The sequence below is a fragment of the Cervus elaphus genome, chromosome 4 (assembly GCF_910594005.1).
Source record: "Cervus elaphus chromosome 4, mCerEla1.1, whole genome shotgun sequence".
NCBI classification, from domain to species: domain Eukaryota; kingdom Metazoa; phylum Chordata; class Mammalia; order Artiodactyla; family Cervidae; genus Cervus; species Cervus elaphus.
The window spans coordinates 43,290,675-43,315,260 of NC_057818.1; the positions used below are offsets into that span (position 1 = coordinate 43,290,675).

The 24,586-nt window shown below is 38.3% G+C and overlaps 1 protein-coding gene across 2 annotated transcripts in view; it reads left to right on the top strand.

Moving 5' to 3' along the window:
• Positions 1-24,586, top strand: part of DPY19L3 (dpy-19 like C-mannosyltransferase 3) — a 76,916-nt gene that overhangs the window by 16,718 nt on the left and 35,612 nt on the right. For both annotated transcript variants that reach the window (XM_043899052.1, XM_043899053.1), the window contains exons 4-8: positions 7,905-7,995; positions 15,024-15,145; positions 15,735-15,880; positions 17,836-17,959; positions 18,499-18,633. In XM_043899052.1, the coding sequence (XP_043754987.1) occupies positions 7,905-7,995; positions 15,024-15,145; positions 15,735-15,880; positions 17,836-17,959; positions 18,499-18,633 (618 nt within the window). The remainder of the gene's footprint in view (positions 1-7,904; positions 7,996-15,023; positions 15,146-15,734; positions 15,881-17,835; positions 17,960-18,498; positions 18,634-24,586) is intronic.

Below are 24,586 nucleotides of genomic sequence, written 5' to 3' on the forward strand. Positions count from 1 at the left end.
ACAAAAGAAAAAATGAGGTTCAGAAGTGTTACATGAGTCGCCTGAGGCCGTCCACTAATATTTGAAAGAGCTGGGATTCAAACTTTGTCCAGTGGTCCTGGAGCTGAGGCATCTTGCGCTGTGCTGCTCTGCGCCTTACTGAAAGAGGAGATAGAGTTATTGGCAGATGATGCAACTATATACCTGTTTGCCCCAAGAGAATCTAAAAAGTGGTTACAAGCAATAAGAAAGTTCAGAATGTACCAGGGATTAAATAACGCTAATGCCAAAACTAAATATGCAGAAGCCACGATAATTTTATTTTTACATTTGTCAAAAACTGAAATTAATAGGGAAGGAAGACTTCACATACGCCCTTTTAAAAAGTATTGCCTGGCAGTCCTAGAACGCAGCTCTCCTGTGTGACTGTTGCAGCCTTTTCTTCCCTCCTCTTCTTCACCAGACCCCCTCCAGTCTTCACTGTCAGCTAGGGACATTGCTTCCTGTTTCACCATATAGGGAAGGAAGAAATTATTTTTCCTACTACCCGCCTAGGCTCTCTGGCTGGAGTCCCACAAATTGAGCTGGCAAAAGACAGATTAACAAGAGGAAAGCAGACAAGTTTCTTTAATACAAGTTTTACGAGACACAAACACCTTCTTAATGAAATGACCCAAAGAAATCCTCAAACCTTTGCATTTTTGTACTGGATTTGATGAAGAATCGAAGGTAATGGGAGAATGTGATAGTGTGTGAGCCCAGGGTAGTACAGTGGGGACACTGAGCAAGGCCTGTCCATTCAGATTCCTCTCAGCCCCATCCGTCTTCAGAGATAAGAGGTTCTTTTCCTCTGGGAAGCCACCTCTCACAAGAGTCCTAATGACGGCTTCTGGGGAGAAACGAAAGGTCAGAGTCCATTCTGCACCTGCCATCCGTCCGTTTCCTTCAGCTCAAAGTGTTCAGTGTGCCAAGGAGCCGTATTTTGAGGTAACGTGTTCTGAACTCTGTCAACTGAGAAAGGAGAAGCCAACTGAAGAGACGGCCCACCTGCCTCCACTCCACACTGCCCAGACCTGTACACATACTCGCCGACTTCCTGCCCGTGTGTGCCAGACCCTTGCCCCCGTCTCCTGCTGATCCACATCGCTTTAGCAGTTCCTTCTCTGTCTCTCTCACTTTTTCCCATCCTATAAGGAACAGTCTACTCTACCTCCCCGCCTCTTGCACTTACTGTCCCATTTTTCGGCTCACCTTAACACCAAAATTACCCCCAAAGTTTGGTGACTGGTCATCTGTGTTCCTCTCTTCCCCTTCTCTCTCTCAAACCCATTCCAATCAGGCTTCACCCATGATATGCTTAAAAAGGTCTGGCTAAAGTCATGGATATCCCCCAAGTTACTTAACTGTGTGCTTCCCTCATGGCTCAGCTGGTAAATAATCTGACTGCAATGTGGGAGACCTGGATTCAGTCCCTGAGTTGGGAAGATCCCCTGGAGAAGGGAAAGGCTACCCACTCCGGTATTCTGGCCTGGAGAATTCCATGGACTGTGTAGTCCATGGGGTCGCAAAGAGTCGGACATGACTGAGCGACTTTCACTTACTTTACTAACTGTAGTGGTCATTTCTCAGTCCTCATCTTACCTGACCTATTAGCATTTTTTCTTGCCTCCAGTACACAGTCTCCCGGGTTTCCTCCTGCCTCTCCAGCTGCTCCTTGGACTCCTTTACAGGCTGCTACTCAGCCTCCCGAGTGACCTCTTAATTGGCAGAGAACCCTAAGAATCAGCTCCTGTGTTTTTCTGTCCACCTTCAACTGCTAAGAACAGTCTGTCTGTAGCTTTAAATACCATCTCTATGGGCTTCCCAGGTGGCTCAGTGGTCAAGAATCTGCCAGTGCAGGAGACACAGGTTGGATCCCTATGTTGGAAAGATCCCCTGGGGTAGAAAATGGTAACCTACTCCAGTATTCTTGTCTGGGAAGTTCCAGGGATAGAGGATCCTGGCGGGCTGTAGCCCACGGTGTTGCCAAGAGTCGGGCATGACTGAAATGACTGAGCACGCACCGTCTCTATGCTTCCAGCTCCCAGATGTCCATCCCTGCTCAGACATCCCCTTGAACTCAGACTTGTATATTCAGCCACCTACTTGATCACCTGCATTTGTCCAATAGGCATTTCGGACTTAACTGACTTAAAACACCTGACCTTCCCTGGCTGCAGGTGTTTCTCCTTAAAACCAAATCTGTAAATAGCAACTTTGTCCTTCAGTGGCTCAGAATTTCTGTCCTTAGAGAATTCTAGTTCTTTCAAACGCCAAATCAAATCCTTTAGGAAATCCCATCAGTTTTCTTTCTGGCTGCACTGTGCAGCATGCAGGATCTTAGTGTCCCCACCAGGAATTGAACCCACCCTGCCCTGCGTTGGAAGCACAGAGTCTTTTTTTTTTTTAATTATTTTGATTGGAAGATAATTTCTTTACAATACTATGGTGGATTTTGCCATACATCAGCTTGAATCAACCACGGATGCACATGTGTCTCCTCGTCTTGAAACCCCACCACCAACCTCCCTCCCCACCCCATCCCTCTGGGTTGTCCCGGAGCAGTGGCTTTGAGTACCCTGCCTCATGCATCAATCTTGCACTGGTCATCTATTTTACATATGGTATACATGTTTCAATGCAATTCTCTCAAATCATCCTACCCTCACCTTCTCCCACAGAGTCCAAAAGTCTGTTCTTTACATCTGTGTCTCTCTTGCTGCCTTGCATATAGGGTTGTTGTTACCGTCTTCCTAAATTCCATATGTACGTGTTAATATACTGTATTAATGTTTCTCTTTCTGACCTACTTCACTCTGTATAGTAGGCTCCAGTTTCATCCATCTTATTAGAACTGACTCAAATGCATTCTTTTTTATAGCTGAGTAATATTGCATCGTGTATATGTCCCACACACAGCTTCCTTATCCATTCGTCTGCCTGTGGACATCTGGGTTGGGAAGCATGGCGTTTTAACCACTGGACCGCCAGGGAAGTCTCTCAGTTTTCTTTTGATAGTATCTAGAATCGGCTCACCATTCACAACCTCCGCCTTTGTGTCTGCGAGGATTACTTCAACAGCTCCCTTCCTGGATTCCCTGTGGAGTCTATCCTGAGCCTAACAGCCAGTGAGATTCTTTCAGATGTTTGGCAGTGTATGTCTCTGCTCGAAACCCTTCACCCTCAAACTCAGCATGCCTGAAACCAAACTCCTACCTCACACCTCCCTACACACCCACCTTCTAGCTCAGGGCACAAGCCCAGGTCTGTGTGCCTGCAGCCCCCAGCCCCTCCTTACACCTCAGATTCTGTTTCTGCCCCTTCAGCGTCTCTGACACGACTGCCCTCCCTTGTTCCTTCTGCTCAGACCATCCTGTCGTCTCAGTGATCTCTCCAGGGTGCCTGCGGGCTGTTCTGACAGTTGAGCTCTCCCCTCAGCCCTCCACGGGGCCCACTGCCTCACCTCTTCCAGCCTCTGGTCAGCGTCATTTCATCAGTGAGACCTTCACTGCCCACCTCCAGGATCACAGTCCCACCCCCTTCCCTTCCTATCCCTCTTCTCTGCTTTGCCTTTTGTGTTTTACTGATTTATTCTCTTCTCCTCCTGCTCTGGATTATAAATTCCATGAAGGCAGAGATTTGTGCCTCTTCTGTTCCCTGCTCAATCTCCCGGCAAAAGATTACTTATAAACTGTTGGTGGTTAGTAGGTATTTGTTGAATGAATAAATGAATGGATGGATGGATGAATGAATGAGTGATTGGGGAGGATCAATTGGTTTAAAAAGATACCAATCAGAAGCACCAAACCCAGTGGGCAGACTAGGTTTTGGGTTTTTTTTTTTAATATTTATTTTTATTTATTTATTTAACTGCACAGGGTCTCAGTTACAGCACGCGGGATCTTCAGTCTTTGTTGTGGCATGCAGGATCTTTTTTTTCTTTTTTAGTTGCAGCATGCACACTCTTAGTCGTGTCATGTGTGATCTAGTTCCTGACACGGATCCAACCCAGGCCCCTGCAACCTGGGAGCTCGGAGTCTTAGCCACTGGACCACTTGTGACGCCTGGGAGGCTAGTTGAATAGGCAAAGAATAGTCATTCCTTTCTATTTATACCAGTCTTGCCTATTCCCTTTTTAAAAAATGCATTGTTCTTTCTCACTGAAACTCAAACTGCTTGGGGTCAAGGACTGAATTCTTAACACCTTTTATTTCCTCAGCAAATGAATGTTCAGTGATAAGAATAGGTAATTCTCATTTGGCTAAAAGTACTAAAGTCACTCACTTTTTTAAAAGTCTTTTTACCTTATGCTAACATTTTTTCTTACTTATTTGATACGGTAGAATTTGCACATCTCCCCATTGAATACTCCTGCAAAGCAAGGAGTCTTTCGACCTAGTAGGGTTAATTTGCACAGTGGTAACTGGTAGAACGAGGGATAATAATTGCTTCAACTGAGCCCAGTGGAAGCGCTGTCACTTCAGCTAGTCTAACCTACTCACAAACACGGCTTGGCAACTGTCACATGTCACTGCTTTAATCAACTCTGGGGCAAGCATCATCCCGTTCTAACAGATGGACATGAATTTAACCAGACAATAAACCATGCATGTGCCATAAATATGTTTGCTGAGGGCATGATTCCCTGTACAGAACTTTAAGAACAGCTGTCTTATCGTGAGCTACTGTTTCTTGGTGAGATGATTTGTTAACTGAATTCTGAACAGTTACATTTATCTTTAATGTAATCTTTAACATTAATGTGATCTTTAATGTTAGTTTTTCAATGGCTTCTCCACTACCAGTTGCCTAGTTATTTGGGGGGCAATTTTTATAAACAAAAGTTATTTACATGAGATTTTTAAAAGCTAATGATATGGTTCCTTTGCAAATGTGGTGTCATTTGTCTGAAAGGGCTTGTTACCTTTTGTTTGTTGCCAGGGTATGCGTATCATTAATTGTGAGATGTCATTTTTTTTTTCTTGATGCCTGTTTCTTTTTAATACTTCTGTTAAATTACCATATAAACTACTACTTACATGGTTTTAGCTGTACAATTTCTTAAAAATGCAATCTTTTGTCTTTCTCCTTTTTGCTGTCATTATCTTCAGAGACCATGTTTTCTTATTCTTTCAACAGTGCTTCTTCCCCTGTGGAACTTGTGCAAATTAAAATATGAAGCATTGTATTTGTTCATTTTAGAATCTTTAGAGGGTAACTGCTATTAGTGTACATTTTCATTGGCACTGTCCACCAGGCAAAGTAAAAATTGCTGTATAAAAACTGGAAAAGTGTTTGAATGAGTAAAGCAGATGTTCTCCTAGCATGAAGCAGATGTAAAACTTGCAAGTGGCTGTCTAATAAAGTACAGCATTTGGTTCTATACAGCTGGTGCCAAGATTTCCAATTAATCATGTCGAAATGCATTTTTACTAATCAGGATCCCCTCTGTTCTTTACATTCTGGGTATTTTAGAGAGAGAGAGGATGGGGCACAAAAGTGGCTTTCTACTTTTAGTACTTTGAGCAGTGTTTTTTTGTTTTGTTTTGTTTTTGTTTTCTTTTTCCTCATCTTTATGAAGTCAGTCTCCTTTTATTTCTTAAAGTGTATCAGATTTGGAGCCCCCTACATGTGAATGGCTGGTTTGGTTCTCCAGTTTGGTTTGGGCATGTGAGTTTGATGTTAGAATATTCCACTGAAGGCAGCCATACTTTGAACACTTTAAGACAGTAGGAGAGAAGGAAAGGAATGTAATATACTTAGTGGTTTGGTTTTTTTTAATTTGTATGGACAAAAGCTAATATTTGCTTAATGTCAATTCCTAGCTTCTATGGTTACTTGATCAAGGAGGAGGTTGAACATTCCAGGAACGAGGGATAGAATTTAGTTATATGTTATCAAAAGCAATGGAGCAGGTTTTGCCTAAAGATTGAAGGTGAAGGGATTAATGTGACTGCTAAGATAAGACTTTGTAGGTATAAAAGAGACGGGCAGAAATCAGTAGCAAATGTAAAAGCTAGAAGAGCTGTATCATTTTCTGTCCTTTTTATAAAGCAAGTGTGCTCATGAAGTTACATTTCAGAACCTCATGGGCCTGAAATGTTTGATTTCATGTTTGATTTCCCAAGGATAAATTTGTTTTCTATGAAAGGCAACTCAGTATATAAGAAGGTTTGCTACCCTGTATCTCCTGGCTTTTTAAAAAAGAAGAGTTAATAATGATAAAACATAACAGTTTTTGTTTCAGTATCACTAAGTGAATGTTTACACACTCTTTGAAAATTGAGTATTTCTTCAGTGCTCTATTCATGAATTGATTTATAGTACTTTTTTAAAAGGTAGGAGAGATATTTCTTTAAGTATCTTAAGGGCAAAAGGAAATACATTGCGTAATTTCCAGATCTGAAGATAAATAGCATGAATGGTTCTTTTAATGAAATGTTTATTATTATTTGAAAAATAACGGGAGATGGAGAAAGCAAAGATGTGCTAAAAGAAGTTATCGACTAGAAAGTTAAGATTTTCTTCCCCAATAAAGCTGCATTTTTGGAATATGGATCTGCTGTATAGGAAAAAACATAGATGGTATTACATTTTAGACAGTGTGTTACAGAATCTGGTCTTTTTAAATACTGGTGTTAAGAATCTATAACAACATAGGTTATAAAAATTTTTGTTCATTTATATTGTTATATATATATATGTATGAAATATAAGGTCTAGGAATATTAATAGGATGATTCCAGAAAGTTCCCCATGCTTGTTACCAGTTGCCTGCATATTTTGTATTACTGATTTAAATCTTAAACTTCATAAAAGCGTCTTGCAACCTAATTGACTAATAGCTACTACTTTAGATTTTCAGTTCTTCTAAAATTGAATATTTATATAAAAGCAGTTTAATATTTCTTATATCCATTTTCCTACAAGAAAATCTTTCCACCAAGGCTACACTTATCAGAGTAAAATTCACATGTAAAAGATCTGCCCTATTTTACTAAGAATAACTTATATTCTTAGAATAAAAAGATTATCAATCTTATATAATACTATTAGCTTTTAGGCGAGTGTCTAATGCAATTGTAGTTCTTTTTATTTGAGAGACTTTTTTCTACTGTCCCTATTTTGTTTCCAACAGTACATAAGAATGCTGTTTTTTTAAGGTTTTAATTTGTATGAAATAAAAAAACATTAACTCTAGAATATTAACTTAAATGGAACTAGTTTTCTCCTTTGTTAAAAATGATTTGTTAGAAAAAATTTTAAACAGCCACAAATATAGAATAGTAAAATCAACCCCTGTAATATATACCCAGCTTCAATAATTATTAGCCTTCTGTTGCTTATTTGTTTATTGAAGCATATTAATAGTTGATATACAGTATTACATAAGTTACACATATACAATATAGTGATTCACAATTTTTAAAGGTTGTATTCCATTTATAATTATTACAAAATGTAGGCTATATTCCCTGTCTTATACAGTATGTCCTTGTAGTTTATATTTTTTTAACTGTTTGTTTTATTTTAGGGTATAGCTGGTTAACAGTGTTGTGAATTTCAGATGAACAGCAAAGGGACTCAGCCATACATGTACATATTATGTATCAAGCCTTCCATTGTTTTCTATTGGGGTATAGCTGAGTAACAGACAGTGTTGTGATCGTTTCAGGAGAACTAGCAAAGGGACTCAGCTATACATACACATGTATGTATCAAGCCTTCCATTGTTTTTATTTGCCAAGATTTTTTAAGACTATTTTGTCCGAAGTTTTGGTGTTTTTTTTTTTTAAGTTTTAGTTCTGTGTCCTGTTTCTCCAGTGACAGTAGATGTTTAAACAAAACTAGGTCATGTAAACCCAATAAACCTCACTTTATTTCAGGAAGTGGAGCGAGAAATCTCATTCAGAACAGAATGTGGACTATATTACTCCTACTACAAGCAGATGCTGCAGGCGCCTACCCTCATGCAAGGTAATCACAACTAACAGTTTTATTTAGGGTCTGCTGCATTCTTTTCAATATTTCAGCCAAAATATACTTCTGCACTAATACATTTTAAATGTTTTGTAGGGCTTGTGTAGTTTTTCTTTGTACTTGTATGTTTTTCCTTAACATAATCAATCTGTGAAGATGTTTTGCTCGGGAAGAAGTTATATATAATATTTTATGTAATTCTCCTCTCTCTGCATCTCAGCTCTACTCCATCCCAAATTATCTGTTTGCAGTTTCTTGGTTTTACTGTTGTTGTTTTCTTTCTCATGATCATTTTGGAAAAGGTCTCTGTATTGAAAAGGAGTGTTGTCTGAAAACAGGAGACACTTGGGCAATGCAAATGAGAATTACAGTTGTCTTTTTTGTCTCCAGTGCCCCCATTCATTCCTTTATTTTGCAGTTACCTTTTTCCTCCATTTTCTGGGTTTATAAGTGGTTTAGTGTGTACTCTTTACCTTTACTCCATTTAATGGAACCCCCACAAAAGGCTCTCTCCTACTTAATATATGCTTTATATCCTTAATATGGGTGCAATGGCAGAGAATTGCCTTTTTCTAGGCTTTGTTTGGAATCAGGCATATTTTTGGCAAGTATCCGTCACAGGTAATGTTTTGTACTTCTAATTTTATCACAATAGGAGACTTGAAATTTTGGCCGCCTTTCATTTTAGTGCTATAAAAGTTCATCAGTTGACTCCCGTGTAGATAATCACATTCAAACGTAATAAGGTGAATTACCCACCAGCCCACCAGCCTTGTACTTAATGGTTTTGGCAGCCATTGATGACGCTTGCTATGTACATTATTTCAGTAGTTACAGAAGTGACTGTCATTCCTCCTGCATTTATTAGCCAAAACTCTGTTATATAGAAAACCTTTTTCTCATCAGCTATTTGGTTACCCTGAGATAGTTTATCAAAAAAAAAGATGTCAGGGTAAGTGTTGATTTCTCGTCCCATATAGTTGACCCTCATTATTCATGGATTCAATATTTGCAAATTCACGTACTCACTGAAACTTATCTGTAACCCCAGAGTCAATAGTTTTGGTTCTTTCATGGTCATTCACAAGCATGCGCACAGCAGTGAAAAATTTTAGTTGCCTGATGTGCGTGTTCCCAGCTGAAGCTGAACAAGGTGATGCACGGCTTTCATGTTCTAGCTCTCAGACTGCAGAGTCCTTTTCACAGTCTGTTTAGTGCCATGTTTTTTGCATTTTTGTGCTTTTTGTTGGTGACTTTGATATTTAAAGTGATCCCCAAGCATAGCACTGAAGTGCTATATAGTCTTCTTAAATGTGAGAAGGCTGTGGTGAAGGCATACAGAGAAAATACTTGTGTTAGATAAGCTTTGTTCAGGTGTGAATTACAGTGCTGTTGAGTTAAATGTTAATGAATCAACAAATGGTGTCTTTCGACAAAAACTCACATAAATCAAGGTCATGTGTTGATCATTTGATGAAAACACATGACCAGAAGCTTGGAAGAACCTAACCCTGTTTTTCCTACTTGTTCAGTATTGCTCAGTTTTCTTTGCAATTTTATAGAACATAACTACAGTGAGTATGAGAATCAACTGTCCTCAAACTTATGAGTTGCTTCTCTAGCATTCTCTAAAGCAGTGGTTCTTATTCAAGGGCAGTTGTGTCCCTGAGAGACAACTGGAATGTCCAGAGAGCTTTTGATTGTCGCAGCTTAGAGCGGAGGGAGTGAGTGTGCTGCTGGAATTTAGTGAGCAGAGGGCAGACATGTTTCTAAACATCCTGCAATGCTCAGGACAGACCCCTGAACAAAGAATTATCAGGACCAAAATATCAAAATACAGGTAGTGCTGAAGTTGAGAAACTGCTCTAAAGGCGAATAATGAGTATTTTCTAAGTATCACTGTGAACGCAGTAGTTGATCTTTCAGTTCATTTAAGTCATTTGTTAAGACTATTCTTTTACAAACTTTCAAACATATAAAAATGTAGAACTCTCTAATGGGTTTGCACTCAAGTATCACTCAACTACAGTGGTTACCAATTTATGACCAATCTTGTTTCCTCGATACCCCCTACCCTCCACCTGGATTATTTTGGAGTAATTCCAAGACCTCATATTGCTTATCTGTAAATATATCAGTATATTTCTCTAAAGAATAGCAACTCCTTTTTGTAAATATAACCAACTTGTCATTGTCACAAATAAGAAATGACTTAGTATCAAATATCCACTCAGTATTCTCATTTTCCTGATTGTCTTACAGATTTTTGATGTAGTTTTTTGAGATCCAAGTAAAGCTCATGCATTGCAGTCTTTTGCGGTGTCTTTTCCTTCAAGCTATGGATTTCTTACCATCATTTTTTTCCTTGTAAATTCCTTGTTGAAAACAAACACAGATGGCTTTGTCCTAGAGTTTTCCACTTTCTGGGTTTTGGTGGGGGCCCAGTGGCTGCATTCGGTGTTTCTCTGTTGTCTGAATTCCCTCTTGATTGGCAGTTAGATCTAGAGGCTTGCTCAGATTTAGGTTCTGCTTTTTGGCAAGAATACTTTATAGATGGTGTTGTACAATTCCACATCAGGGAATGTACAATTCTTTCTTTTGAAGTTAGGTCTAGTCCATCCGTTATTGAATTCTCAGCCTTTCACCTATTGGTTTGACACCACTGATGATCACTACCTAAATCTGTTCATTGTGTCATGACTACAACGTGGTGATAATCTAAGTCTGTAATTCCTGCCATCATTATCAGATGGAATTCCTCTCTAAAGAAAAACATTTTCTCTTCAACTGTTTGGCAGCCCAGAATTTTAATTCCTAAAGGAAAGATGGGAGAAGTATTGATGCTTTCCCTTTGTTATAGAATGAGTTACATCTCTCACATCCCGTAAAGGTTTGCTTGTTTAAATATCACCATAAATGCATGGATTTCTAATACTTGATGTGTTTCAATCTTTTGCCTTATTCTTCTTAAAACAAATTGTCCAATCTTTAGCCAGTGGGATGCTCTTCAGATCAGCTTCTGTCTTTCTGATATGACTCCTGTAGTCTTTGCAGACTCCCTCGTTTTTGACATGACAAGTTGTTTCAAACCCATTTTGTGTGTTTTCTCCCCCTGGCTTAGAATCAGCTGTTTCTCCAGAGAAGCCCCAGTCCTCTTTCGCGGCTAGAGACGTGGTTAGAGACCACATTCTGGGTACCCAAGGCCCTTACTGCTTCTAGGTTGGTCTTTGTTTCCAGACCTTGTTAGTGAGCAGAGCTAGGAAATGTGATTTTTTTTCCCCTGAGAGAAAATATGAATATAGCTATTTTTAGCTCAAATTTAGAACAAGGTTTTACTTTCTCAACTTTACATTTGTATCTTTTTTATTTAAGTAAAAAATTTTGACTTCTTATGATATGAACATCACTTATCTATTTTTTGCTGCTGTGTGTGATACTTACAGTGTAGAAATGATAATATTGCTACCAACAGTGTGACTGCCTAGAAAACAAAGCTGTCTTTGTAATTCTGTTTTATTTTTTTATTTTTTGTTTGTTTTTTGCCTCTGGCCACACCGTGTGGCTTATGGGACCTTAGTTCCCTGGCCAGGGACTGAACCTGGACCCATGGCAGTGAGAGCGTGGATTCCCAACCACTGGACCGCCAGGGATTTTTGTCCTTAGGATGTGGCCTCCTGGAAATTTATAGTCACGTTCCTCTATTCTCAAGAACACTAGAAAGAGGTGTTTTTTTTTTTTAATACCAACTCAGTAGGTATCTTTGTTTTATCTTGCTTTCGGTTTTCAGGGATTGCTTTGTAAAACATTTTAATATATATTTTTATACTTATTTTTAAAATGTTTACATGGTTCCAAAGTCGAAACTATAAAACGGGGCATTCAGGAAAGTCCCCCTCTCATCTCCACCCTGTTTCTTTTCTTACTCTTAAGGTAACTATTTTTATTAGTTTTTGGTTTATTCTTCCGCAGTTAATATTTTCAGTGTGAGCAAATATTTTATATATTTTTATTTTACCTTTTACTGTAGAAAAATCCCTGCTTACTGTACACACTGTTCTTTATTTTGCTATTTTTTTTACTTGAATGAAATCCTCGTCACTCTGGAGTAGAGTAGCATGATATTCCTTATTTATTTGCTCACTTACATTCCTGCAGTGGCACAGCACCCCTTTGTGTGGGTAACCACACTTTATTCAGGTAGTCTTCTCTGCCCGCTCGGACTGCCATAGCAGACTAGCATAGACTGGGTGGCTTAAAAAGCAGAAGTTTATTTTCTCACCATTCCGAAAGCTGGCAGGCTGAGATCAGAGCGCCAGCACAGTTGGGTTCTGGTGAGGACTCCCTGGGTTTGCTGACGGCCACCTCTGCACCCTCAGAAGGAGGAGAGGCAGAGAGCAGGCTCTCCAGTGTCTCTTCTGGTAAGGGCACCAATCCCATCATGAGGCTCCCCCGCTTACAACCTTCATCTCTACCTAATTACGTCCAAAGGGCTCATCTTCAAATACCATCACATTGGGGGCCCCTAGGACTTTGACATGGACGGGAGGCACTTAAAGACTCCATGCCACTCCTACATGAGTCTAGTAGGACTGCTGTGACAAAATAACACAGACTGGGTGGCTTAAACAGTACAGTTTTTTTTTTTTTTCAGTTGTGGAGGCCCGAGGTCTACAATCAGGTACTGTCAGGGTTGGTTTCTGGTGAAGCCTCTTTGTGGCTTGCAGATGGCCCCATTCTTCCTGTGGTCTTAGATGGCCTTTCCGCCGTGTGTATTCTTAGAGAGAGGGAGAGAGTCCCCTTTTGTCGGTTCCTCTTCTTATAAGGACAGTAGTCCTGTCAGATTAAGGTCCCACCCCATGACCTCACATCTTAACATTTTTACCTCCTTATAGACCCTATACAAATACAGACACACTGGGATTAGGACTTCAGCATAGAAATCTGGGGAGACGCAGTTCAGTCCAAAACACCTCCCAGTGATGGACTTTGGAGTTGGATGCATAACTTTGTACCTATGTCATTTTGTCTTTTTGCCAGTCTGTCTTTGGAAATAATTCCTAGACTTGGACTTCCTGGATCAAAGAGTAAATGCATATGTAATTTTGCTAGGTGTTGCCAAATTGTCTTATGTAAGGATTATATCATTTTGCCTTCGCAGCTACAGTGTATGAAAGCACCTTCAGTTCAGTTCAGTCGCTCAGTCATGTCTGACTCTGTGACCCCATGGACTGCAGCACACCAGGCGTCCCTGTCCATCACCAGCTCCTGGAGCTTGCTCAAACTTAACGTCCATCAAGTCAGTGATGCCATCCAACCATCTCATCCTCTGTCATCCCCTTCTCCTCCTGCCCTCAATCTTCCCCAGCATCAGGGTCTTTTCAAATGAGGCGGTCCTTTGCATAGGGTGACCAAAGTACTGGAGCTTCAGCTTCAGTCCTTCCAATGAATATTCAGGGTTGATTTCGTTTAGGAATGACTGGTTTGATATCCTTGCAGTCCAAGGGACTCTCAAACATCTTCTCCAAAACCACAATTCAAAAGCATCCGTTCTTCGGCACTCAGCATTCTTTATGGGCCAACTGTCACATCCGTACTTGACTGCTGGAAAAACTATAGCTTTGAGTTGATGGACCTTTGTCGGCAAAGTAATGTCTCTGCTTTTTAATATGCTGTCTAGGTTTGTCATAGCTTTTCTTCCAAGGAGCGAGTATCTTTTAATTTCATGGCTGCAGTCACCATCTGCAGTGATTTTGGAGCCCAAGAAAATAAAGTCTGTCACTGTTTCCATGGTTTCCCCATCTGTTTGCCATGAAGTGATGGGACCGGATGCCATCATCTTCGTTCTTTGAATGTTGAGTTTTAAGCCAGCTTTTTCACTCTACTCTTTCACTTTCATCAAGAGGCTCTTTAGTTCTTTGCTTTTTGCCATAAGGGTGGTGTCATCTGCATATCTGAGGTTATTGATATTTCTCCCAGCAATTTTATTCCAGCTTGTGCTTTATCTAGCCCGGCATTTCACATGATGTACTCTGCGTGTAAGTTAAATAAGCAGGGTGACAATATACAGTCTTGACACACTCCTTTCCCTTATAGGCTCACTAATGGAATACATTGTCAAGCTTCTTGATTGTTTCCAAGCTGGTAGTTGAGAAGTGGTATCTCAGTGAAGTTTTAATTTGCATTTCTAGTAGGAGTGAGGTTGAGCATCTTTTCAAATGTGTAAGAACTGTGTGCATGTTCTTCTGTGAACTATCTATTCATACCTTCTGTTGAATAGTCAACTTGGTTACAGTAGCAGGTGACCAAATTATAGCAGTGGAATTCTTTAACAACAGATTGATTTCTCACTCTTATTATCCAGCCTCTATGGGGAACATACTGTTATCACAGCAGAGGGAATATCTGCTGATATGACTTCTGTCACATCCACTCACATGCCATTGCTCAGAGCAAGTCATATGGCCAAACCCATCCCAAGGGAGTAAGGGAGGCTTCATATATTCTCCCCGGGGAGGTCCTACAGGCCTCATGACAGGAAGGCAAGGCAGGAAAATATAAAATCCTCTTGTGCAAATTTCTGTAGAAGATTCTATCACATCACGAAAGTTATAATTTACCTATGTTTGTGTAAACATTTAAACAAGTGTCCATCTGATATATGGGGGGTAAGCTCTTTGTGGATGTTGTTGTTTGGTTGCTAAGTCGTGTCCCACACTTTTGCAACCCCATTTACCGTAGCCTGCCAGGCTTCTCCATCCATGGGGTTCTCCAGGCAAGAATACTGGAATGGGTTGCTGTGCCCTCTTCCAGGGGATCTACCCAACCCAGGGATCAAACCCGCATCTCCTGCATTGCATTGCAGGTGGATTCTTTACCGCTGAGCCACCTGGGAAGCCCAGGCTCTTTGTGGATAGGATATATTATAGCCCCAATACCTAGCACATTCTCTGACATATACTAAAGAATCTATGAATAGTTTTGAATGAATAATTATCTTTTCCTGAATTTCCAAATATTAATCTTAGGTTTTCGTGGCTTAATATATGATAACAAAACGGAATCTATGAAGACAATTAACCTCCTTCAGCGAATGAATATTTACCAAGAGGTTTTTCTCAGTATTTTGTATAGAGTTCTACCCATACAGGTATGTTGTGATCTGTGACATTGAATTTAATACCAGATGAAAGTCAGAGTGTTGAAATGTTTCACATAGGTTTTTCTGATCTTCAGCTGTCTTGATATAAAAACAACAATTTTATAAAAACAAGCTAATTTTCTCCTTACATATTGTGAATTTTGCTTTTTATTTATATTTTATAAGATATTTTTACATATAGATACTTTGAGACTTTTAAGTGTGTAGTTTGAAAGCTGGTAAATATTTTCAATTGGCAATGTGTAATCACTCCTCATTTATCTTTGAATTAAAAAAAAAAACCTGGAAGATTAGCAGATCACAGTGACCCTCTTCACCTGAATAAGGGAATACTAGACAAAATGAGGTATAAAATTTGTCTGAAGCCAAAGTCTTCAGGAACTTCCCTCTTCTGCTCTTGATATTGAGAAAGAAGGCTGCTAGCACACTTTTACATGGGAAGGAGTGATGGATGCTTATTTCTTAAAATTAATACCAAACTTCTAAATACTAAATTTCCACTTGCATGTTTTTTAAGTGGCAATGAGTAGGAGTAGGAGTTCTGTAACAAACATTTTTTTATCATTCCCTTTTACAGAAATATATAGAACCAGTTTATTTTTATATTTACACCTTATTTGGACTCCAAGCAATTTATGTCACAGCTCTTTACATAACCAGCTGGCTCCTGAGTGGTACGTGGCTTTCAGGACTGTTAGCAGCCTTCTGGTACGTCACAAACAGGTGAGTTGGAATCAGTATTCCTTTCTCCCTTTCTAAGTGTAAGTTTAGAAAATGAAGTTACTTCATTTCCAGGTTAAAGAAGATTGTTCTTCCACATCTGTGTGAGAGTGTTTTCTCTTTGGGAAGCCCTGGTGGCTCAGCGGTAAAGAATCCACCTGTAATGCCAGAGACATGGGTCTGATCCCTGGGTTGGGAGGATCCCCTGGAGAAGGAAATGGCAACCCCCCTCCAGTATTCTTGCCTGCAGGATTCCATGAACAGAGAAGCCTGGCATGATACAGTCCATGGAGTTGAAAAAGAATCGGACACGACTTGGTGACTAAACAACCACCATTTTCTCTTTGGGTTACCTCATAAAGATTTTATTTAGTAACATAGAAAGTCCTACTTCTGTATTAATATGTCTACAACTGAGGAACAAAACATTGAATTGTAAGTCAAGAGAATCATCTGTAATAGTCCCAATTCTGTTACTAACTTGCTGTATGATATTAATCATAGTCATTTCTCTAGTCATAAATCTCATTTCTAAGGTTTAATAATATCTTTATTAGCAACCTCAATAAGATTGTGTGGAGCTCCTAATTAGCAAAGCATAAAGCACTGTACAAATGTAAAGAAGTTCTTATATTATTTAATTAATATATATTAATTTCCAAATACCAGAGCATTATGAAATAGCATTTTTAAAAAACATAGTCAAGATATATCGAATTATTGCCTGACCTGTAAAAGCAATATCAATATTCAGTCAGTATCAGTCTTAAAATTTGAACATGAGTTCTAATACTGGTTAATCCTCAACAAATTACTTTTTATTATAACTTTATTGAGTGGTTACTATATGCTAAGCACTTTACATTAGTGCTGTATATGTTATTTTAGCAACCTTATAGTGTAGGTACTATTATTACTACTATTTCAGAGATGAGATAATTGAAGCTTAAAAGGTTGAGTTTTATAGTATACATTATATATATAAATATATGTAAAAGGTTAAGTTATATGCATAGACATGTATATGAGACTATTTATTAGGCATATATATTTATATAGAAAGGTATACACACACACACACACACATATGGAGCTAAGTTTTAATCAGAATTCAGATGCAAAGTGTGAGACTGCTGTTACGCTGCTTCTTAACAGTTTAATCTAACATATGATTCCAGCTAAAAGTCAAATTTACTTCTATTAAAAGTAAATAAAAGACATTTGTTGGATATCTAGTGTGTAGGAATGGTTCTTGGTACTGGGTGTACAAACTTGAAAACTATTCTTGCCCTCTGGGGGTTCACATTCTAGGGGAGTGGGTCAAACAGTTTTTACCAGTATCTTTTTTAATTTATTTATTTTTTATTGAAGGATAAGTGCTTTACAGAATTTTGTTGTTTTCTGTCAAACCTCAACATGAATCAGCCATAGGTGTACATATATCCCCTCCCTTTTGAACCTCCCTCCCATCTCCCTCCCCATCCCACCCCTTTAGGTTGATACAGAGCCCCTGTTTGAGTTTCCTGAGACATACAGCAAATTCCCGTTGGCTATTTATTTTACATATGGTAATGTAAGTTTCCATGTTACTGTCTCCATACATCTCACCCTCTCCTCCCCTCTCCCCATGTTCATAGGTCTATTCTCTATGTCTGTTTCTCCATTGTTGCCCTGTAAATAAACTCTTCAGTACCATTTTTACCAATTATTAATCAATGACAAAATTAAGACTCGAGTATAAAACACTACCAGTCCCACCCCTGTCTACCTGTGGACAGGTTATTTAAATTTTCTCAATGACAGTTTTATGTTACAGGGATGATGATAAGGATGAATTATTGAGAACCAAGAACCAAAATCCAAATATACTTAATGTAATATGTCTTTCACTTCAGGAAATCTTTGAGGTAATGGTGGTAAAAATTACCCCTTGGGCCCTTTGTGTTTTCCATGTGCAGAATAGATACCACGAGGGTGGAGTTTACCATCCCCCTGAGAGAGAACTGGGCGCTGCCGTTCTTTGCAATCCAGATAGCAGCAATTACATACTTCTTGAGACCAAACTTACAGCCTCTTTCTCAAGTAAGTTTTTACAATCCTTTGTGTCTATTTTTAGTTCTCCAGTTTTATCTTAGAAGCTTCAGAAAATGTGATGTTCATAGTGTCCCAGTGTCTGTTGATAGTTCTTATTCCACAACCAGTTTTTTAACTTGAGTTACATTTTTTTTTCCAAGTCTTTCCCTACTTTACAAAGAAAATGTTTTCATTTATGATGTGAAAAATGTTCTTTGTATCATCTGCCCTTAAATAGTTGCAGCAAACCCACACAAAATTTCTGCAGAGCTGTCAGAATTTTTAAGCGATTGCTCTTGAGATGTGATTTGGTGCATTATCGCCTCCATAATAATATGGAGTACACATACTGTATGTGAATATTTATATGCAAAGTGTCACTTTAGGATATTTAGAGCATAAGTAACAAATGCAAGAGTTTTCAGAGCAACACTTTATAGTTTTTTTCTGTTTTGTTTGTAGAGATATTGGCTGCTCTTGAGAAGACTTGTCTGAGAGGCTTTTTATTAGTAGAGACATGTAAATTATATAAAATTTTCTTTTTACAGAGGCTGACACTTCTTGCCATTTTCATATCAACTTTTCTCTTTAGTCTAACATGGCAATTTAATCAATTTATGATGCTGATGCAGGCATTAGTGCTGTTCATACTGGACTCCCTAGACATGTTGCCAGCAGTGAAGGTAAACTTTGCTTTCTTTTCTCAGTTGAGATGGTCATTGTTTAATGTTCCATATCATAGAGTGAGCTCAAAATATGCACATGCTTAATGATAAAGTTGAAGCTGCTTCTTAACTGTAATGTAAATATCCTGTGGTCAGTTGAAGTTTAGTAATTTATACAGCCTAGTTTGATGTCTTTAACTTTTATCCTGCTTATTTTACATTAAAAGACATATTTATTTGGAGTACAAGTGTCTGAGTCAATTGTCCTTTATAGAGTTTACTTAAATGTTAAAATGTAGGATAGCTGTTTTAAAATGTGTTACTGTGTATTGCCCCATCCTTCTTTCCCCCAAGGAAATCAGTGGATGTATAACAACTTCTCTGTGGTACGTTATAAAATGTTCATAGTAACATTTACCAGTCTGGGATGTGAATCGCTATTGACTGGCCAGAGGCCACCTATGAACTAAGGAAATTACGAAGGAGACCGTGTCTGTCTCCGAGTGTGTGCTGCCATCATTTAACCGCATGGTTTTTGTCACATGCAGAAATGTTTTAATGTGTATATTTTTAAGTTGCTCATAGTTACTATTCTAAAGTAACAGTAACTTAAGTTCCCAAGTACAATGAAATATTATCTCCAGACCTAGGGCAGCAATATAATCTAATAGAGAAGAGTTGAGCTCACATATTCCCTGTCAGAAGAGATATAGCAATCGTTGAAAACTGACTGAATGTGAATTAGGAAACGTTAAAGTCAGTCAGCACAGGAAACAGGTGGGAACCCGTGTAAGATGTCCCACCCACTGGGAGTTTGCCATCTAACTTGGGAAATAAAGATGTCTATGCAATTAGATGTCTAATATATACATCTATATAGCCATATCTATCTATGATGTCAATTTGTAGTAATAATAAGCACTAGAAGTCTAGAGGAGGAAAGTTATTTTTAGGCTAGAAAGGTTTCACAGAAAGGAGATGCTCAAGCTGGACCAAAAATGAAGAAAGAGTAGAATTTGGATGGAGTGTGAGAAAGCAAAATATAAAGGTAAAATACAGTAAAGAAAGCAGGTGGATAAATGGGAAAAGAATCAAAAAAGAATGGATACTCATGGGTATAAGTGAATCACTTTGCTGTACACCTATAATCAGCACATCATTGTTAATCAAGTAAACTCCAACATAAAATAAAAATTTAAAAATTTAGAAAAAATTAAAAAAGAAAGCAGGTGGATAAGCAGAAGCTAAAGTGTATATGTGTGTATATGTATATGCATGATATTGGATAATAATAATAATAGAACCTACATGCCTGTAAAAGCTATATGTACAAATGAAGCTGAGTCCATTCATGTTGGATTATATTTGCTTTCCTATTTTGTTAACTCTTTATACTTTGCTCATGGAGACTTGCAAGTTAAGGGGAAGGAGTGCCTAGATGCCTCTGCATTTCTCCTTGTCATACACTCCTAGGCCAGTTGGTTTCTTCATATCACTCTCCCCCCCCAAACAAGCACTCCAAAAGAACACTGTACATTTTAACATAAATAAATTGATTTATTAATTAATCAATGGAAGAAGAAATTAAGTAAATAATGAGCAATTTTGAAAATATAACTATGAAGTTTTTCTGTAGTATATAATTTTCTCTAGTGTATTTTTACAGTAAGCATCAAAAGCCCAAGAAAATGTGTTTGTCTTTTCACCAGACTTTCACTTCTTGAAATTTATCATAAGGAAATAATCAAAGGTGTTCATTTTAGTTGTATTGTAATAAGAAAAGTCTGGAAATGACCTAAGTCAACAGCAATAGAGTATTGTTAAATAAACATGTCTTAACTATGTAACAGAGTGTTATATATAACCATTAGTTTTCCTTCTCCCTTTTTTTCAAAAGTAAAACACGTATATAGAAAGGAAAGTTTCCACAAATAATATACATTAAAGTATTAGCAGTCATCTGATCCGTGGGTAGGGAACATCCCCTGAGGAAGGAAATGACAATCCACTCTAGTATTCTTACCTGGGAAATCCCATGGACAGAGGAGCCTCATGGGCTATAGTCCATGGGGTCGCAAAGAGTCAGATATAACTTAGCAACTAAACAACAACAAAATGTGCTTAGTACTCTTATTTTCCTTTTGTTCTATAGATCTCTTGAATTTTCCATAATGAACATCTATTTCTTTTTTTTTTAACTAGAAAACAATAAAAGGTACTATTTTGGCACACACACAAAGCTAAAGAATAATACAACTGATCTATTTTATATTCAGTTCTAAACTTCACTGAACTTTTCATATTTGAAACTCTGTTGGTGTTAGAAGTAGCATCAGAATTTAAGGAGGAACAGTATCATAATGAAAGGATCCTGGCTTATAATACTAAGTTGCTACTATCAGTTCTGAAAATAACTAGCTCTTTAAGCTTTGTCAGCTGATACAAGTTCTTGGAGCCTTAGTTTCTTCATAAACTGGAATCATGATCTCTAATCATGTCACATGGGAAAGAGTCAGAATAATTGATACAGAAAAAGATAATACAAATTCAGAGCCTGATGTGGTGATAAAAAACTATCTTTTTCAGTACATGTCATCTTCTTTTCATGGATGATGGAAAGTCTCTTACCATCAAAAGTGAAGTTTTCAGTGAGAAATGTGTACAGAACTTTAAAATATAAAATAGAACAGTAAATGTTATTATTAAGCATGTAATTCTGTTCCATTACTAAGGCTATAGAGATTACCCATTGTGAAAACAAGACACATTAGTGATTAATACCTGGGAGGCAATTTTAAAGGACTCAATAAGTTTCCAGACAAAATGAAGTAAACGCGCTTCTCCTTATTCCTCCCACTAAGTACAATTAAAAGCAGCCCTAGACGTTATATAAAAAACAAACATAAGATTTTGAGAAGTAGAGAAAAGAAAGTAGACAATGCCTAGAGACCTCAAGACCAAAGGGAAAACATGACGCTGAGTTCCCTCAATTTTCTCTTTGCTGTCTTTATCTCAGACTAAGTATTAGAGAAGTTAACAACCAGGAAATACTAATGGATTCAGAGGGGGAAAAAAGCCTCAAGAAAAGGTGAAGCATGAATGCCACACAGAGAACCTTCAACTTCTAACTGTTGGTAATAAGACATCCCTTACCCTCTTTGCCAGGATGGTATCAGCAGATGCCTTATGGGGAGCCTAAACTTTCATCTTCACCTTGCAGTAATGAGACACCCCCTTAAAAGTCAGCAGAGGTCAAATGGGCACCCTGGACAGCCAGATTCATCTGGAAGTAATGAGGCAGCATCCTTCTTTCCTCAGTGGCATGAAGCTAGGATGGTATCAGAGGAGGTCTGCTGACAGTGAAGGTTTACAGAAGGTTCCAAGATACATAATGTCATACAGTGCAATTGAAGATCATTTATTAAACTAAGAACCAGGAAAATCTCTTGAATGAACAGTTATCAACAGGTGGCAACACCAAAACACACAAAAGTTGAATTATCTGACAAGGAATTTAAAGCAGCCATCATAAAATTGTCATTGAGCAATTACAAATGCACTTGAAACAAATGAAAAAATAGAAACTCTCAACTGAGATTTAAAAGATAAAAAGAACAAGCAAATGAAAATTTTACAACTGAAAAATTCCAATAATGAAAGTAAAAGTCTCAGTTCAATTCAACAGTGGACTAGAATGGTCAGAGGAAAGAATCAGTGAACTTGAAGATAGGACAATTTAGAAATTAACTAATTTGAACATTCAAATAGACTGGAAAAAGTGAACAGAACCTCAGAGACCTGTGGGACCATAGCAAGAACTTGAATTCATGTAATCAGAACCCCAATAGGAGAGAAGGAGTGTCAAACTGGAAAAAAGTATGTGAAAAAATACATTTTTGAAAGAATGATCAAAAACTTTACATATTTGGGAAAACTTACATAATCAAGAAGTTGAGCTAGTGTCAAATAGTATAAACCAAATAAATCAATGCCAAGATACATCATAATCCAATTTCTGGAGACTAAAGATTTTTCTGTGAAATCAGTCAGAGACAAATGATACTGATAGGGGTAAACCAATTTGAATGACAGTGGATTTCTCATCAGAAACCATGGTGCTGAAAGAAAACAGTGGTCAACCCAGAGTCTTATACCAGCCAAAATATCTTTCAGGAAAGACAGAGAAAGCAAAACATTCTCAGATGAAGGAAAACTAACAGAATTTCTTGCCAACAGATCTACTGTTTTTAAAAAGTGGTAAACGAAGTTCTTGAAACAGAAGGAAATGATAAAAGGAGAAATATTGGGACATCAAGAACAAATAAATGGCAATTAAAAATAAAAATATTACAATGGAAAAAAGACAACCTCTTTAACAAGTGGTGCTGGGAAAACTGGTCAACCACTTGCAAAAGAATGAAACTAGAACACTTTCTAACACCATACACAAAAATAAACTCAAAATGGATTAAAGATCTAAATGTAAGACCAGAAACTATAAAACTCCTAGAGGAGAACATAGGCAAAACACTCTCCGACATAAATCACAGCAAGATCCTCTATGACCCACCTCCCAGAATATTGGAAATAAAAGCAAAACTAAACAAATGGGATCTAATGAAACTTAAAAGCTTTTGCACTACAAAAGAAACTATAAGTAAGGTGAAAAGACAGCCGTCAGATTGGGAGAAAATAATAGCAAATGAAGAAACAGACAAAGGATTAATCTCAAAAATATACAAGCAACTCCTGCAGCTCAATTCCAGAAAAATAAATGACCCAATCAAAAAATGGGCCAGAGAACTAAACAGACATTTCTCCAAAGAAGACATACAGATGGCTAACAAACACATGAAAAGGTGCTCAACATCACTCATTATTAGAGAAATGCAAATCAAAACCGCAATGAGGTACCATTACACGCCAGTCAGGATGGCTGCTATCCAAAAGTCTACAAGCAATAAATGCTGGAGAGGCTGTGGAGAAAAGGGAACCCTCTTACACTGTTGGTGGGAATGCAAACTAGTACAGCCACTACGGAGAACAGTGTGGAGATTTCTTAAAAAACTGGAAATAGAACTGCCATATGACCCAGCAATCCCACTTCTGGGCATACACACTGAGGAAACCAGATCTGAAAGAGACACATGCACCCCAATGTTCATCGCAGCACTGTTTATAATAGCCAGGACATGGAAGCAACCTAGATGCCCATCAGCAGATGAATGGATAAGGAAGCTGTGGTACATATACACCATGGAATTTTACTCAGCCGTCAAAAAGAATTCATTTGAACCAGTCCTAATGAGATGGATGAAACTGGAGCCCCTTATACAGAGTGAAGTAAGCCAGAAAGATAAAGAACATTACAGCATACTAACACATATATATGGAATTTAGAAAGATGGTAACGATAACCCTATATGCAAAACAGAAAAAGAGACACAGAAATACAGAACAGACTTTTGAACTCTGTGGGAGAAGGTGAGGGTGGGATGTTTCAAAAGAACAGCATGTATACTATCTATGGTGAAACAGATCACCAGCCCAGGTGGGATGCATGAGACAAGTGCTTGGGCCTGGTGCACTGGGAAGACCCAGAGGAATCGGGTGGAGAGGGAGATGGGAGGGGGGATCGGGATGGGGAATAAGTGTAAATCTATGGCTGATTCATATCAATGTATGACAAAACCCACTGAAATGTTGTGAAGTAATTAGCCTCCAACTAATAAAAAAATTAAAAAATAAAAAAAAATAAAAAAATAAAAAATAAAAATATTAATTTAGTTCACTTCAGTCACTCAGTCATGTCTGACTCTGCAACCCCATGGACTGCAGCACACCAGGCTTCCCTGTCCATCACCAACTCCTGGAACTTGCTCAGACTCATGTCCATCACGTTGGTGATGCCATCCAACCATCTAATCCTCTGACGTCCCCTTCTCCTTCTGCCTTCAGTCTTTCCCAGCAT